General features: G+C 46.1%; 1 protein-coding gene across 2 annotated transcripts; it reads left to right on the top strand.

Moving 5' to 3' along the window:
• The first annotated feature begins 1,493 nt into the window (after positions 1–1,493).
• SLC25A28 (solute carrier family 25 member 28) lies at positions 1,494–11,518 on the top strand. Of its 2 annotated transcripts, none has more exons than XM_044240293.1 (4): positions 1,494–1,799; positions 7,957–8,185; positions 9,299–9,355; positions 10,704–11,518. In XM_044240293.1, the coding sequence occupies exons 1-4, from the start codon at positions 1,509–1,511 to the stop codon at positions 11,219–11,221; spliced, it is 1,095 nt and encodes a 364-aa protein (XP_044096228.1). In that variant the 5' UTR covers positions 1,494–1,508; the 3' UTR covers positions 11,222–11,518. The 2 variants fall into 2 exon arrangements, with proteins under 2 accessions (XP_044096228.1, XP_044096227.1); XM_044240292.1 differs by lacking the exon at positions 1,494–1,799 and adding an exon at positions 1,865–2,108.
• The last annotated feature ends 6,718 nt before the right edge of the window (positions 11,519–18,236 follow it).

The raw sequence follows: 18,236 nt of genomic DNA, 5'->3' as shown, positions 1-18,236 counted from the left end.
AAAAAAGAAAGCCTCTTCCTTAAAAGCTATAACGAGATGGAAAAGTTCACAACTGCATCGTCATCTCGGAAAAATAGGTACTAAGAACCGAGCTGGAAACGGGGGAGGCCTGTGCAAACACACTCCCGAGAAGGGATACTGAAGCAAGGACGACGGGGGAGCGGAGAGATCTGCGTTCCTCAACCGAGCCAGCAGCCCTCGTGCAGCTCCCGCGCAACGTCACCGCCCAGGAGGTGGTGCTCACGGCTGGGAATCGCCGGCATTAACCAGTGAGTGCGGCTCTCAGATTCAGGCCGCCCCGCCTGGGAAGAACAGCGATCTTATCACAAAAGGCAATCACCCCAGGCAGTGGTGGTCATCAGCGCGTAAGTGCCGGGAAAAGCTGTTCTGTCCGAGCTTCTCCACAGTCGCCGTACTTTCTGTGCTGTTTGGCAGCTGCCTCCAGACCGGCCTCTCCACCTGTCATCTCTGAACCATCCCGCCCCATTTCGACATCTCCTTCCGGCCTCCAGCTCTCGGCCTGGCGCAGGACCCAGAGACAGCGGGCCCCGGAGAACTCATTCATTCAGCACCCGGGGGATATACCGGGTGACTTCGCGTGCAAGCCCAGAGCGGCATGCCGGCGCTTGAGGAGCACCGAGCCCTCAGGAGCCGGCTCGCGCGCGGCATGGGGCGGGGGACAGCACACCAGATCCAACCGGAGTCTAAGGGGCCTCCGCCCGTCTGTCGCAACAGCTTCCCGCACTGGCCCGCGGGCAGCGCCAGGGAATACCCGGCCCAAGCTGGCTCCACCTCACGCCTGCCCGAGATCCCGCGGGAACAGAGCTCTGGGGCCAGCGCCGCCCGCCCGCGACCTGCGTGACCCGGGATTTGGGGCCCGCGCTCGAACGCAGTTCTAACGGTTGACTGCAACGGTTTGACCTTGAAGGCCTGGCACCACCCCCACCCCCTCCCGAGACGATCCAGCATGCAGCGCCCGCAGCTCCCCAGCCGCCAGTCTGGGGCCCAAATCCGGTCCCTCTACCCGCTGGGCTCTTCGCTCTCTTCCCGTAGCCAATCGGATCCCGACGTGGTGATGGCCAATGACCGCAGTCAAAGTATCAAGAGTGGTTGAGCCTATCAAAGTTCAGCCTTAAGTTTCCCTCCGCCCTCCAGAAAAGTCGGTGGGCGGGCTGTTCTTGCATGTTGGCCAATCAATGGCCAATAAACAAGAAGCTTCCCAAGATCAAAGGGGAAGGGGTGGGATCTAAGCCGTAGCAACGCCGCAGGGCGGAGGAATGACAGGCAACTTCTCTAATACCACAGACATCTTTTTCTGACGTATGCAAGGGGGCGGGGCTGCCTTGGCGGCCGCACCAATGCCTGACTGGGGGGCGTGTTCATGGGCCGAGCGGGAGCCGAGGCCCCGGGCTCTCTGGGCCGCGCCTGAGGCGGACACGACGGGGCTGGGGGACGGTGGCGGCAGCGGCAGCGGCGGCGAGGGTGGGCGCCGCAGCTGGCCCGGGTGGATGGAGTTGGAGGGGCGGGGTGCTGGCGGTGTGGCGGGGGGGCCGGCGGCTGGGCCGGGGCGGAGCCCCGGGGAGTCGGCGCTGCTGGACGGGTGGCTGCAGCGGGGCGTGGGCCGGGGGGCCGGCGGCGGGGAGGCCGGGGCCTGCAGGCCCCCGGTACGGCAGGATCCGGACACCGGCCCGGACTACGAGGCGCTGCCGGCTGGAGCCACTGTCACCACGCACATGGTGGCGGGCGCCGTGGCAGGGATCCTGGAGCACTGCGTGATGTATCCCATCGACTGCGTCAAGGTGAGACGTGGACCGGCTCCGAATCCGACCTGAGGCAGACCCGACCCCTGGGTCCTGTCCAGAGCCAGGATCCCGGCCGAGAGCCGGAGCCGACATGGGTTTCTTCCTGGCCCCTGCCATCGCCGCACGTTTCGACCGATACTCCGTGCAAGCAAGGTCCCGGCTGGGGATTGAACCCAGCCAGGAACCAGGACCCATTTCTAACCGTCAGTGAGATCTGAATCGGCACTGTGGAAAGAAAATCTGTCAGCCAAGGCCCCGGAACCTAGCTGGGACTAAACAGGAATAGGGTGGGATGGGATGGAACAGGTAAGTGCTACTAACTTGATTAAGATGAAGCCAACTGGGGTGAATCAGACCCTGAATAGAATCTTAAAGGCTTGAGATGTTCTGTGGCAGGTGCTTTTATAAGCTGCTTGCTGTGTCTTCCCTTAAAAGTGAGGGGGCAGGAACCGAAATCTGAAATCTCTCAGCTAGATAGAGCATTTACTTATTAAATCTTAACCCACGAGTGACTGGAAATCATTTGTGCAGTGAGAATTCATAGTTCTAGACTGGAAGTAATTTGGGAAAGACCACGTTCAGGAAGAGGTTTCGGTTTCCCTGCATCAGGCATGATACCCCACCTATTTCCTGAACATGAAAACTAAACTGGGATTAGGATTTTGTATGTGCAGCCCTCAAACAAGAGATGGACCTGACAGTGTATTTCTTTAGCCAGCTGAAGTTGACAAAAGGGAAAAGTTGCCTAGAAGGGAAGCATGATGATACTGAAAATGAATTGGGATCAACATGACCGCATGATTCCTGTGAAAGTAAAAACTAACTGCAGCCACAGCCAAGCAGATTGATAAGTGGGCAAAGAAGTGCTTCGGAAGAAAGCTAGGTGAAGAGAGGAGCTGATTTTTCTTTACAGTTCTTATTCTTGTGCATTAGTAAAGGTACCAATCTCTGACAGTAAGAACTAGATTGAATGAAAAGTAAATTCAAGGGGGACTGCTGAAGTAAATGTATTGGCTGACTGATGCCTCTTTAAAAATGTTGGGGTTATAGTCAAACAGTATCCTTACAGCTCTTTGAAGTGGTTTTTTTTTTTTTTCCCTCAAATTAGGAAGATGTTACATATTCAAAAGGAGAGAGTATTGAGTTGCGAAATACAAAGTCTATCTTTTCTGCTTCTTCCCGGTTCTGGTACTCTCACTTGTTTTCATTGGTAGTGTGGATGAAGAAATAGGGAAAGTGCTCATTAAGCTTTGTGAATGACTCTGAGTTGATAGTTTTCTAGCAAGTTGCAAGGCAACTCCTACCAAGGGCCATATCTATTGAAACTGGTAGATTGCACTTGGTTAAAATGGATACTAGAGTTTTAAATACCCTTGTCAGTTGAGAGGAATAGAAATAAATAGTAAAATCCATGCGAGAGAAGTAAGAGGATGGTTAATGCTCTAACAGTATTAAAATATAAAGTGGATAAATACCAGTAAAGATTCTGACATTTATGTAGTAAAGTCTAGGTTGAATGACTGTGAGTTGTTAATGCTATATATCCAAAAATTAAAATGACCTAACTGCAAAGTAAAGTAACTTCACTATACTTAGATTGTGAGTAGAGAGCAGGGTTTAGGGTGCTGTGTTTCAGGATGGGTATCAAATGAAAACTAGATCAAAGAAAGCAGTGAAAATTATTTAATGACTTGAAAAATACAACATAATAATGTGACTGAGAAATATTACTGTAACTTACCAACTTAAGTGTTGTCCCATTACCTTGGGAGGCTATCTCCTTATTCAATATCTTTGCGTAATGTTGCTATAAATATTTTATAGATTCCTCTGTTAGGAATGCTTGCAGAATATTTGGGTGAATATGAAAGAGGGCAAATCTTTGCCATGTGACAAAATGGGTTTTGGGTTTTTTGTTTTTTGTTTTTTTTTTAGTAACAGACCATTCGGAATAAAAAATGATAGATAAGGCAGAAGATCAAAATGGGTAATACTGATTGAAAACAAAGAGAAGGTAGGACCAGAAAGCAAGGAGACTGATATATTCTTGAGGTTGATAAACCCACTGAGGGAACTCTTCTGAAAGAGGAGTTCCAGAAATATTTTGCATAATCACAGCATTGCTAGAATAAGTTACTTCTAGCCTTCCAAGGTAACTGTTTCGAAGAACAGTTCTTATTCATTTACACAAACTTTTAAGTGCTTGTTTTTAAAAAAAATTAGTCATATGACATTACAGTCATGCCTCAAAGCTCTGTATTAAATAATTATTTGGTTCAGAGGCAAAAAAAAAAATGCTCAAGAGTCTTCAAAGATACAAAAGCATATTTTAGAAGAATCATTTGCATTTGCCATTAATACTGAGATTTAAATGACTAGAGGGAACAACTAGGTGAGACTGGTAGGATTTAATGTCAGTAGGATGTTAGACATTGTTGTGCAGACATGAAAGTAAAATTCAAATCTCTTCCTTCAGAAAGAACTTCCCAGTTCACTTGTCCCAGGGCTTCCCAGTTCCTCTTTTACCATAAATGGTGGTGGAGAAGAAGAGCAGCCCAACGTCCGTAAGACTAGAGGCAGGTAACTGTGTTGGAGCCTAAACAGCAGCCACAGGGTTTGCAAATGAAAGTTGGCATTGCCTCTTGGCATTCAAGCCTGTGCACCCCAGCTACTTATCAGGGTCAAGTTGATTTAAAATATCCTTGGGAGGAACGTAGCCTCTAGGCCACAGTTACTCAGCCAACTATTTACATAGACATAATAGGGAGGTTTGGGAGTCCAAATATATTCCAGTTTTCCTTTTCTGAGCCTCAGAGGCAAACACCAGACTTTATCTAAGGCTCTGCAACCAAAGTAGTCAGAATCATCTCAGAATCATTTGGCTAAGCACCCACCTGCCTGCAAGGTGCTACTTTTTGGCTCTGTAATGGGGACACAAATAATCTACTTACATAATAAGTTAAAGAGAGAAAGAGCAAGGGAAATCTTCCAAACTCCAGATGCAAATGATTATCTATACATGTGCACCAGTGAAAGGTTAGGAAGTAGAAACATTGGCTTATTCGACTTTCTTGTATCTAATAATAATACTTATTATTCAATAAAGGGCAATTGTTCTTATTTGCCAAGCACTAATGATGTGCCTTACATAAAATTATTCATTTAATCCTTGAAGCAATTTCACAAAGTATACACCATTTTCATTATTTTACAGATGAAGAAAAGGAAGCAAGTTAAGTGGCACCGTCATGATTTGAACCCTCTCTGACTCTCAGGCCTTCCATACAGCCTTCCCAGAAATAGATCTCCAGATCCAAGCAAGGCACAGAGTTTCATAATAGTGCTCATCCCTAAACATGACCTCCAGATTAATAGCTGGACATAAAAATCATTATAGCCACAGAGAAACTTTAAAGTAAAAACAAAAAGATACAAAATTAAACCTAATTTACTAGTGGCTAAGCACCAGTTAGTTGCCCATGCACATTTGTGAAATGTATACAAGAGACAACAGTGCCATCATCTATAAATTGTATGGTATGAACAAATATGCCCAAGAATCGTGTTTGAATAAAAAAAATAAAAAGCCTTATATTTCTAGTGCTTCATAAATTACCAGTGGCTTTTACATGTCTTCTTGGAATCTGCACAACAGCCCCGTGACCCATTCTTAGTCTCGTGTTTTAGATGACAACATTGAAACTCTGGTTAAGTGATCTATCCAAGACCACACATCCACACATCTAGCAAAGCAGGGGCTCATACTCAGGCTCTTACTCAATTGACTCAAATGTGGCTTGTCTTTTACCAAACCACTTATCTCCCTATTAGTTCATTTGGATTTTCTTCAAAGCCAATGTTTTTCTAAATAATTAAAGGCTATTCGTAAACTTGTAGAGATTTCATTTTTCTCCCAAAGAAAGATTATTAGTTCACTCCTTTGGGGAGCCATATTGATTTTTTTAAAAGATTTTATTGATTGATTGATTTGACAGACAGAGATCACAAGTAGGCAGAGAGGCAGGCAGAGAGAGAGGAGGAAGCGGTCTCCCTGCCGAGCAGAGAGCCTGATGTGGGGCTCGATCCCAGGATCCTGGGATCGTGACCTGAGCGGAAGGCAGAGGCTTTAACCCACTGAGCCACCCAGGCGCCCCGCCATATTGATTTTTATATTTGGCCTAGCTTATGCCTGGGTCCTTTCCATAAGGGTGAAAGTAGAATTGTGTTAGATATAAAGGTATGTATAAAATATTCAAAGTAACTTTCAGTCCAGGTTTCTCTTGAGCGTGAAAGGTTCTAAGTCTCTGAGGCCAGACCTTTCAAGGCTGGTAATGCCACTGACTTCAGCAGAGCAATGCAATTTCTGAACATTCTCCCTGTACAAGATCAGTTTCAAACAAACCTATGGAAACACGATTGTTAAGCTACCAGGCCCAGTTTATCTTTATCAGCAGCTATAGCCAGCAAAGACCTGTAGTCACGAATAACTCCTCTAATGGTTTCTGTACCTCGACGTGATGTGAAAGATTTGTCGTAAGCATATCCTTTATTGGAAATTTATGGTGTTATTTTTTTTTTGAGAAGTAGAATGAGTCAAGTTGTAATAAATGATACTGTATTTATGATAGAACTTACAGTATTAACCTTTTAAGCTTCCAGTTCTTTGTTGGTAGCAAGCTGGAGAAAATAACTTTAGAGGAATGTGGATTGCTTGCAGCTAACTAGGACCTGTTAATCTGGTTAATTGTTTTCCCCTATGCTCTTGAGAAGAGGCAGTGCTCTTGGATTCCAGATGGCCAAAAGGAAGGTTCAAATTGAATCAGTAACTGGAATGAAGTAGGAATTTAAACTGCATTTGGGCATTAGTTGCCCCTACTGACTCACTAATAGCCCACTTCTTACTTTGTGAACAGGTGCAGACAGCTAAGATTCATTTGTTCTTTCATTCATCTGCTCATTCATTCATTCAACAAACAAATCTTGAGTGCTTACTCTGTTTAGGCCCTGGACATTGATTTTATATTGTTAATCTCCATGCTTAATCTTGAAGTGGATCAACGGACAAGAGATTTTCATTAGGAGACACACCCTTCCCCTGAGGGTCTGTGATTTGGGGAATGTTTTGAAAAGATACATTTCCTATATTTCAATCCAAAATTTGTCCAGCATTATACAAAGTATCTACCATGTATTTTTTTTTAAAGATTTTATTTATTTATTTGACAGAGATCACAAGTAGGCAGAGAGGCAGGCAGAGAGAGAGAGGAGGAAGCAGGCCCCCTGCTGAGCAGAGAGCCCGATGCGGGACTCGATCCCAGGACCCTGAGATCATGACCTGAGCTGAAGGCAGCGGCTTAACCCACTGAGCCACCCAGGCGCCCCTACCATGTATTTTTGTCTCAATCATTGAATCCTCTGGAAATTCCATGGATTATGTTTCACGAAGGCTGATATTATTTGATACCAATTTCAGGATTCATTCAGTTTAGATTAGAGATCTGGTAATCCCTTCAGTTTTAGAGACTAAGTTGGTTTCCACCTTTCATAGTTTCAGGTTAAAGGCTCTTTCCCATGAAATTAGAGCAGCATCCGTTACAGATACTGCCTTTGCCAAGAGTTTAACCTACAGGCCAAGGTGTCAATGCCAAGTAATCTGAGAAACTCAGATAATTAGCAAGGATCTAACAAAGGATGAGTTATCCTCATTAGTGTAGTATGTGGTGAGGAAGCAGGCCCAGGATCAATCTTCAGAAATAATGCATAAACTATGTTGTAGACAGAAAATAGTTGACTTCAAAATACATTTGGAAAGAACTCGGCCCGAGATTATTAAGGCACAAAAGCAACTTCTGAAACTTGGGCTTGGTATTTGTTGCTGAGGCTCTGAATCATTTCAGAGTCCAAGGCCACTTCCCAAGCAGTGATGTCCTCAGAGACAACAGCGGTGTTCCCCTCATAGATGACTAGCAAAAGAAAGGTCCAAGTCTTGGAAAGATTGGATGCAGATCTGGAAGGAAGTAAACCTGGAAGCCAGGCGGCACTCTGCCCCTTGGCATGATTCCACATAGAAGTGCCCACAGCCTCAGTGTCGGAAGTCGGGAAGCTGAATGAGGAGTTGGCATCGCTGACCCTGCGCTACTTTCTGTAATTTCAGACCCGGATGCAGAGCCTACAGCCGGACCCAGCCGCCCGCTACCGCAATGTGTTGGAGGCGCTCTGGAGGATTATAAGAACAGAGGGGCTGTGGAGGCCTATGCGGGGGCTGAACGTCACAGCAACAGGCGCGGGGCCTGCCCATGCCCTCTATTTTGCCTGCTACGAAAAGTTAAAAAAGACATTGAGTGATGTAATCCACCCTGGGGGCAATAGCCATATTGCCAACGGTATTGAGCCTTCCTGTGATGGTTCCCCCACTTTCTCAACTCTCTGGGCTTTGCTGCTGTCCGTGCTTTCCCGTCTCAGCATGGTTTGGAGCTGAAGCTCTGGGCTGGGGTAGGCCAGATTATAGGGGAGGGACTTCCAAACCTGAAGTTCTCAGACAAGGGGCAACCCCACCCCTCCTTGGGGGCCTCCTCAACAAAGTGTTAACAGTATCTTCCCTTACTTACCAGCTCAACTCCTCTCCCTGCACCAACTTCTAATGCCCCAGTAACGTGGAGACACACCAGACTACCCCCCCATTGGGTATTTCCTGATAGTCAGGTGATGTCCTGCTCTTCGGGGCAGGATCAGAGGTGACCCAGCCACCCAAGGAAGACATTAATGGAGCCCCAGCTCTTTGCTTCACCTTTTCAGGACCCTAACTGACCAGAGGCAGTTTGAGTTGCTGAGGATATGACCAGGCCTCAACATGTGAATTGGGCTGGAGCCAAAGGACTTCTGCACAGAGAAACCAGAGGGTTGGAGGTTATGTGGAAGGAATAGAAGGGACAGCAGCCGGGTGCTTGAGGACTGAGCACCAAACTGAGAGCGAATGGGAGTGGTGAGGGATATGGCAGTTCAGGACCCGAAGGAAAGGTCTAGTCGTACAGATACTAGAATCTTTGGAGATGGACTGGGCAGCACAGGGGTGGCAGGCTGGGAGATAAGATGCTGTGGTGCAAATCTGACCACCCCGCCGCCCCTCCTGTTCTCCCTCCACTGGAGGCAGCTGACACTGGCATCCCTTGGCCGCAGTGGATCTGGTTCCTATCTGGGGCATAAACTGCATTTATTCTCAGAACTGGCTGTAAAATCTGGGCTGTTTTCTAGGCTCTTCTAGGCCTTCCTATTATACCTATGGAATGAAGATTGGTGACCCTAACTAAGCTGGTGGGAACAAGTGTCTTCATTTCTCTGAATGGGGGTTTAAGAGTAGTGGGGTCCCATCTTTTGAACTGGCTCCTACGTTCCCTGTCCCTACGCTGGCTTAGCTGTCCCCCCACCCCCCACCAGGCCTCAGTGAATCACCTGACCTCTCCTGGCCTTATATGTGGCAGTTGTTTTCTCCTTTGTAGGTGCGGCCGGATGTGTAGCAACATTACTGCATGATGCAGCCATGAATCCAGCAGAAGGTAATGATTCTGCCTCCATTCCCTCTGTGGGCAGCTGCATCTGCATTTCGGGCTTTTCCTTTATTTCTGGTTTGCAGAAGAAAGCCAGGGAGCACATGGTTGGTTTGGGTGGGAAATCCTGCTGTGCTACTGCGTCTTACCAGTAGAGGGCACTCCCCTCCATGTTGTGGGTACTGAGGAAGGAAACTCCTTGAGATTGCGTCCGTCTTCGGGGCTTTTCTCAAAAAAGAAGGCCTATTCCCGGGCCTTCCTGGAAGTCTCCTCTGTAGGGGATTTGATCTCATCTGAAAATTTAACAGGTTATTTCACTTTTCTTCAAAGAGGTGAAGATGGATGATTTTAACATTTAAAAATCCAGCCTTTCTTGTTGAAATGAAGACAGGTGATATAGGAATGAAAGGGTACATTGTAGAGCTCAGTTCATGCATGGCTACTTGGATCTCGGCTTTCCAGGTGGAGGGTGAGATACTCAAATATGAAGGGGTAGCGTGGTTGCCATGTTCTTTAAGTTCCAGTTCTTTACTTGTATGGGCAAGGCCGTGGTGTGACAAGGGCCAAACCTAAGCTAGAGATCCAGAGCTCACATCACGTTAACCACCTGAGGGAGCAGATGTTCGGAAACTAAAGCCACAGTTCTTCTTGGTTAAGAATTTTGTTTTCTTTTTGGTAGCCCTTCGCCTGTAGAAGGATTAACCATCCTCGTTTCGTAAGAGTTGGGTGCTCTGCATACCTGAGGATGCAGATTAGGGCTATCTGTTCATTATGATGTTCGCTGCCACTGAGTCATTTCTTGTCTTGAGTTTTATGAAAGGGTAAGATAATAGTAGTACTTACTTCAAGGAAACCCTCTGGAGTCTCTAAATCATACATATTTTCTGTGTGTGTATTGTTTTTTTTTTTTTAATATTTTGTTTAATTTGAGAGCGCTAGAGAGGGTGAACATGGGAAGGGGCAGAGGCAGAAGGAGAAGCGGACTCCCTGCTGAGCAGCAAGCCCAGTGCAGGCCTCGATCCCAACCCTGGGATCCTGACCTGAAGTAAAGGCAGTTGCCCAACCAACTGAGCCACCCAGGCACCCCTCACTGGTTGGTTTTAAAGAAAACCTAATAGAAGGGGGTCTGTTATATTTTGGCTCTTTACCAGTCTTCTCCTATCCTCTCTCAAAAAAGGGAAACCTGAATGTATTAGATAATAACATATTAATGTATTATTGACAGCTCACTCATATTTTTTTCCCTCCCTCTGCTCCGATGGCTGACCCGCCGACTTGGGACTCTGAATCTGGATACCCTCGCTCACCCGTTGACGGCTGGCATCATTTCCTTCCTTCTTGTTGGTGGCACCCTCAGTGGTCAAGCAGAGGATGCAGATGTACAATTCACCATACCACCGGGTGACAGACTGTGTGCGGGCAGTGTGGCAAAATGAAGGGGCCAGCGCCTTCTATCGTAGCTACACCACGCAGCTAACCATGAATGTTCCCTTCCAAGCCATTCACTTCATGACCTATGAATTCCTGCAGGAGCACTTTAACCCCCAAAGACGGTACAGCCCCAGCTCCCACGTCCTCTCCGGAGCCTGTGCAGGAGCCGTCGCTGCTGCCGCCACAACCCCACTGGACGTTTGCAAAACACTGCTCAACACCCAGGAGTCCCTGGCCTTGAACTCAAACATCACAGGACATATCACAGGCATGGCAAGTGCCTTCAGGACGGTGTATCAAGTAGGCGGGGTGACCGCCTACTTCCGAGGGGTGCAGGCCAGAGTAATTTACCAGATCCCCTCCACAGCCATCGCGTGGTCTGTGTATGAGTTCTTCAAATACCTAATCACCAAACGGCAACAAGAGTGGAGGGCCAGCAAGTGAAATGAAGTAGCAGAAAATGCAGCCACGTTCTCTGTCTCCTGGCCTGCTCCAGCCTTGCGTGGAGTTGGAAGGAAGGGAGAGGGTTCTCCCCAGGCTGATGGTGTTTTGGCTAACACCAGTTCCTGCCGACCTCTGTTGCCGCCACCTTTCCTTCCGGGCCCTAAGCAATGCAGCAAAGCACACCACAGCACCTCTGATAACCTCTCTCCCTCCTGGGCCTGACGACCTGCTCTAGACTGTTACAGAGGGATACGCAGCTCATTCCCGTGGTTCCTAATAAAAAGCCTTTAAATTAAATGGTTTCATTGGGTTTGTTTCGCCAAAGGGGAAGTGAAATGCTATCAACTGCTCTTGACTTTAAGCGTAAATCAAGGGGCCCAAAGGGAAGATTTATCACGTATGTCTGTCCATAGTTTGCATTTCTGCTCATTTACACAGTGACTTCAGACTTCGGAGCCCTACTCCCTTTGTTTTAGTAATAGGCTTCTAGGAATCTCTCTGAGGGCAGGAACAATGGCTTTTGACAGATCCTGGCTAAACAGGCACTCTTGATTCCCACTTTTCCCTGGGACAATGGCTGGGCACAGAAGAGGTAGCTTTCTCTGCTATCTCAGCTCTGCCTGCCAAAGTCCAAATCCCCACATGGCACTTTGTTTTCTGATGTCGTTGCAGAACAAGAGTTACTCAGTGAAGCTGCAAGACCTAAAAAAGATTATGTGGCAAATAATAATACTTTCCATTTGGCCTGAAGGCTTTTTACAGAGTATTGTATGTGACTTCATCTGGTTCTCACAAAATATGTGAAGTAGGCAGTCCGAGCATCACCTCTATTTTACAGGTAAGAAAAGCTCAGAAAGGCCATCCTTTGCGCAAGTTCTCACAGCAAGTACAGAACTGAAACCCCAGACCAGATCTTTTGCTCCCGGAAGTGGACCTAATCGTGCCTTCCTGCAGACAGGAAGTGAGTGGAGGGCACGTACTGCAACCCGTCTCCTGAAGAAGCTCTCCCCTGACGGCCACTCGGGCTCCATCTGAAGACTTTCAGGGGTGGAGCTTTCACTGTGCTTCATGGGTTGCTTCAAATCTTTGTTTGAATATCCCCAGTTAATAGCAAGTTCTTCAGTACACAGAATGGAAATCTACCTCCAAGAATACCCATCTGTCATCCTTGTTATGTCATCTGTTCATTCATTCATTCATTCATTAAGTAACTGTTGAGTGTCCCTGTGTCAGACAGACACTGATGTTGGGGTTATGGTGATAAATAAAACCATCCCAGCCCTCAACGAGCTTATTGTCTGGAGAGGAAGGCCAAATGTAAACAGGTACCTACAACATAAAATGACAAGAAACGTGTAAGATCACCCAGCCTTGGCCTTGGGTGACTAAGGGTGGATTCTGGAGGAAGTGATATCTGAGGTAACCTATGGAAGGCAAATTAGCTAACTAGGTAAAGAGAGGAGGGGAAATGTTCTAGGCAAAGACCTAGAAAAGAGAGGTAAGAGAGGATATAACAAGTGTTGAGGGTTCAGTGTGCAAAGGACTTGGTAGGGCTGACAACCTGGGCAAGGCATGCACCTGGCTGAGTCTGAAAGGCAATGCTAAGGAGTTGAGAGTTTATACTGAAGGCAATACAGAGGCGTTACAGTGTTTTAAGCAGAGGTGTGGTGTGATCAGATTTATAATTTAAACAGATCCCTTAGGCTCTCTGAGAAAGGATTAGAGGAGCAAGACCGGACAGGCCGGCAGACCTGATGGAAGGCTGCACGATCGTCTGCACCAGGACTGGGGCAAGGGAGACAGCAGGTGCCAGACTGGCGGGATGTTAGGGTTGTAGAAGCAATAGAAATCTGTTACAGAATAAATCTTACCCTTCTTCCACCTGACAGCCCGACAAGTATCTGTGGAGAATCGTGTCTGAATACACTTGAAGAAAAACTGTCAAGGAAACAGCAGGGTCTCCTGTTCTAAGTCTTATTTAAGTAAGCGAGGCTGCCCTTCTGCTGTAATGGAAAAGAGAGACCTTAACGGCTGGCTGGCGGCCACTGGAGTCTGAATCGCCTACGGAGCGAAACGGGCACGATGAAATCATTGCAGAGGCCGTTTCACAGGGTTTTCTGGTGAAAATCTAAGAGAGTCACTGCCTCCCGGCACACATGGAATGTGAGAACAAAGGCATGCCTCTCCAGACCTCGTCTCTTCAGTTGGCCGGACAGAGCTGCTATCGGCATGGTATGCAGACCACAGTAGGCACTGTGTCAATATGACCATTTTCTAAGAATAGAATACGGGGTAACTTTTTGAAAGAATGACAGTCACTGAAGATTCTCTCAGCTCTAATGTCATTAGCAAACAATGAGAAAAGAATGCAAAAGTCACCTTCCAATCTCCAGCTGTGCTCTAGCTATTGGCGGACCATTGGTTTGGAATTTGAACAGGGCCTTAGTTTCTGCAGGTCTCTTTGTCCAGTCCCTAGAGCAGATAGAGACAGTGTAGTGTGAGAGGGTTGAACGATCTTGGTTCCTGAATGCCTGTGTCAGAAGCCAAGCTTCGCCTCCACTCCCTTAGAGCTGTGAGCCGTTGGGGCATTCTTAGGTCCAGGGCCTCTCTGGAAGCCAGTTAGGTCATGTGGCACCTTGAGGATCCAGGACCAAGATCAGTTCCTGCACAATGCCATGCCATGCAAGAAGTTGTGCCAAAGCCCGCCTCTATGCTAAAGCAAGAAAAGAAGTCACAGGTTAGCCAGAGAAAACCTTTCTTAATTGTGGAGACAAGACTAACATGAATGAAACAGTCTTGTAATAACACAAGACAGAATACAGCCATGTAGTGGATTATACAGAACCAACAAGAAGATTTAGAGACAGAAAAGGTAAGTGTAGGTCACAGTTATTGGGAAAGACGTGGCTTTGATGAATAGAATTAAAAAATAATTTTGTAAAAGCCAATAAAAGTCAAATCATGCTAATTTTATACAATTTCTAAAAATAGATAAAGAGAAAATACCTTCAATCCCATTACCCAGAGAATATGACAACAGTTTGATGTACTCATTGTCCAGTATTTTTTCTATGTTGGTTTTTGTCTGTTTGTTTTTTTGGTTAACACTCAAAATTCAGGTCACAATGTAACCAGCTTCTTTCTCGTGGTAGTATATGGTGCCCATCTTTCCACATTATTAAATCTTCCAACACTTCAATATAAATAGTCACCCAACATTCCAATACAATAGCTTATTCTGTCAATCACTCGTTGCGCCCTTGTAATAATTTATTGTCAAGAGCACTGCTGTGGGTAGGTAGAATCTGAATGACGGAAAGGGAGCAGGCTGGCTTACAGAGAGCGTTCTGAGGAGGGGAGTCCATTTGGTGGTGCTGCTGAAGAGATCCTGGCTGGAGATGTGGGGTTGGAGGGGAGGGCCGGAGGCCCGGGAGAATGTCAGAGGTGGGAGGGTTCTCGGAATCATCTTGTTCACCATCCCTCCTGAAGCTCCACTTCCCTCTACATCATCCCTGAGAGGGGGTTCCCCACTCCCCATTCCTGTGTCTGGGAGCTCATTGCCACTCAAGGCCATCCATGACATCACTGCCAAGTTCACTGCTGTTAGAAAGCTCATTCTTCATGGTCTCCTGCTTCCATTCTAGGATCATGTCGCTGGTCTGCTTCAGTTGCCAAATTCCTCACGGTGGCCAACAGGGTTTTCCATCACTGGGCTCCCGCCAATCCCTCGAACCCCAGTGTACCACACAAACACAATGCAATCAGAACAAATACGTATTTTCTTGAGAATCTAAAATATTCCTCCTGTTGCCTCCACTCATTGATTTAGGAGGTCTGTTGAACAATAGTCTGTCTAGACCATCAGAAACGTCACATGATTGGTGTTTAGACCGGACGTGCAGTATTTTGTGACTTCCTGCCCTGCGAGGCTGGTAAGTAGAGAAGTCCCGTGGGTGCTGTGCACAATATTCCACCCGTCATCAGAGCCCCCCACACACCGCCTCACCCCCCATCCCCCCAGCCCACATCCACACACCAAAAACAAAGGAGAATAATTCTTTCTATTGAGGCACCCAGGTCTCCCCGTAGTTTCCACCTATGATCACCTTCTGCCTCCTGGAGCAGCAGGAATCAGACTAATCTGTCTTCTCTCTGATGGCCTTTCACAACTCTGCAGACAGCTGTCTTGCACTCAGGGAGGGTCAGACTGGGGAAGCCTGAAAGCCAGGCAGAGGTGTCCAGACTTGACTTGGCAGCAATGAGTAGTGCTGGCGGTTCTTAAGCGGGGAGGGAGATGACTGAAGTCATGTCTGAGGACAACTCCACCAGCAGCCCAGGCCTAGGGCGACCTGGACGGGGAGCCAGCTAGACACGGGAGCTCCGGCCAAGGAGCTGCCATCATCTAGAAAAGAGGAACCTAGGAAAGGTAGTTACAAGAAGATGAAGGGGACTTGGTGGTTCAGACACTGGTATGGGAATGAACCTGTAGGCTGTCTTGCACTCCTCTGGCTGTGTTTCGTCTCCCCAGACTGGGGAACCTGTAGAATCATGCCTCTTTGGTACCATCCCCTGCACTGTGCTTGAAAACCACCTGCTGACAGGGGGATGCAGGTACTATTGTGGTCAGACACTGAAGTTTGCCTGGGAAAATGGTGTTGGCATTAGGAATGACCATTTCACTTCACAAACCTGTACAGAGCAGGGAGGGGTCACAGGGTAGATGCTAGGCCTATGGGATGGGCAGTTTTTTGGTGACAAGGCGGCAAGGCCACCAACTCCAGTATTTCAGTCAAATACTGATCTAGACATTGCTGTGAAGGTATTTGTGGATATCATCAGTTTTTCGTTGTTGTTGTTGTTTTTTGTTTTTTGGTTTTTTAAGTAAGTAAGATTATCCTAGATAATCTGGGCGGGCCTCATTCAATCAGTTGAAAGGTCTTAAGAGCAGAACTGAAGTTTGCCTGAAGAAGAAATTCCAGCTGTGAACGCAGCTTCAGCCTGTGCCCAAGAGAACGTGTGTGTAGAAATACCTACATACACAGGCACGTAGATGTGCATATGTGTGTATCTGTAACACTGATACAAAATGATTATCTGTCCCATAGTTCATATGTAAATTTCACCAACTGTTCCAACAACGTCCTCCTTCATAGCTGTTTCTTCCCCCTGATGCGGCATCCAATCCAGGATCACTTACCACATGCTCATATCTCTTTGAGTCTTCTTTAATCGAGATCAGGTCCTCAGCTTTTTATTAATCTCATGAACTTGATTTTTTTTCGAATTTAGATTACAGGCCAGTTATTCTGCCAAATGGCCTTGCATTTGGTTTGCGTGATGGGTCCTCACAATTAGATGGAGGCTATGGAGTTTTGGCAGATACACCAGAGAAATGACACCAACTCCTTCTCAGGGTGTCGTATCAGGGGGCACATAAGGTCAGTTTGTCTCTTGACTGGTCTTGTTAACTGACTCAGTGTTTAAGGTTGTGTTCACCAGGTTAACCCACTGTAGAATTACTCATTTTCCCTTTGTAGCTAGGAAGCAATTTGTAGAGAGGTACTTTCCGTTCATGTAAATATCCTGTTTTTCATCAAACTTCCAAGTTGTAGCATCCACTGATGATTCTTGTCTCTGCCGGTTATTATTAATGGCTGCACAAGGATGATATTCTAACTTCATTATTCCTTCTACATTTACTCGTTAATATTCTTCTATGAGAGAAAGTTCTTTATTTTTTTATTATTTACATTAGTATGAGCTCATACATTCTTTTTTAAAAATTTTTAATTCAAGTATTGTTAACATACAGTGTTATATTAGTTTCAGGTGTACTATATAGTGATTCAACAATTCTAGACATTACTCAGTGGTCATCACAATAAGTGTGCTTAGTCTCCTCCACCCATTCCCCCATCCTCCCACCTCCCCTCCAGGAGCCATGAGACTCTACAGTTGAGTCTATAGTTGAGTTTCTTGGTTTGTCTCTCTCTCTCTCTCTCTCACTCACTCTTACTTTTCCTTTGTTAGCTTTGTTTCTTGAATTCCACATATGAGTACAATCATATGGTATTTGTCTTTCTCTGATTTATTTTGCTTGGCATTATATTCTCTAGCTCCACCTATGTTGTTGCAAATGATAAAATTTCAGTCTTTTATGGCTGAATAATATTCCTCTGTGTGTGTGTGTGTGTGTGTGCGCGTGTGTGTGTGAGAGAGAGAGAGAGAGAGAGAGCTTCTTTATCTTCATCTATTGATGGATACTTGGGCTGCTTCCAAAATTTGGCTATTGTAAATAATGCTGTAGTAAACATAAGGGTGCATGTATCCGTTTGAATTACTGTTTTTGTATTTTGAGGGGTAATTACCCACTAGCATGATTACTGAATCATATGGGAGTTCTATTTTTAGCTTTTTGAGGAACCTCCGTACTATTTTCTATACTGGCTGCACCAGTTACGTTCCCACAACCAGTGCACAAATGCTTCTTTTTCTCCACATCCTCACCAACACTTGTTACTTCTTATGTTGTTGATTCTAGCCATTCTGACAGGCATAAGGCAATATCTCATTGCAGTTTTGATTTCCCTGATGATGAGTAATGTTGAGCATCTTTTCATGTGTCTGTTGACCTGTATGTCTTCTTTGGAGGATATCTGTGTCTTCTGCCCATTTTAAATTGGATTATTTATTTTTGGGGTGTTGAGTTGTGTTAGTTCTTTATATATTCTGGATGCTATGAGTTCCTAGATTCTTATTTTATTCAAAGAATGTCCTATGGGAATGTAACTACTGTTATTTAATGTTCAGATTGCCCCAGATTTGACCAGTGGGATCCTCTTCTGGTTCCTCTGTCCTTTTGATATATTGCTACTATCTTTTTAGCACCTCCTTAATTTCTGGAACAACATGATATTCTAGTTCATCTTGTATTTTCTCTCTCTGAGCCCTGAAACCAGCCATTTCTCCAAGGAGTCCTGGTTCCTTTTACTGATGAAAGGTATTTAGAAACCAA

Source organism: Neovison vison, chromosome 2, assembly GCF_020171115.1.
Source record: "Neovison vison isolate M4711 chromosome 2, ASM_NN_V1, whole genome shotgun sequence".
NCBI lineage: Eukaryota > Metazoa > Chordata > Mammalia > Carnivora > Mustelidae > Neogale > Neogale vison.
Note: the sequence above shows the minus strand (reverse complement) of the source record. Positions and strands in the feature narration are given on the sequence as shown.

Coding starts and splice junctions, on each gene's coding strand:
- SLC25A28 (XM_044240293.1), top strand. CDS start 1,509: ATGGAGTTGGAGGGGCGGGGTGCTGGCGGTGTGGCGGGGGGGCCGGCG. Junction 1,800..7,956: donor ATCCCATCGACTGCGTCAAG/GTGAGACGTGGA, acceptor CTGTAATTTCAG/ACCCGGATGCAGAGCCTACA. Junction 9,356..10,703: donor AGCCATGAATCCAGCAGAAG/GTAATGATTCTG, acceptor TGGCACCCTCAG/TGGTCAAGCAGAGGATGCAG.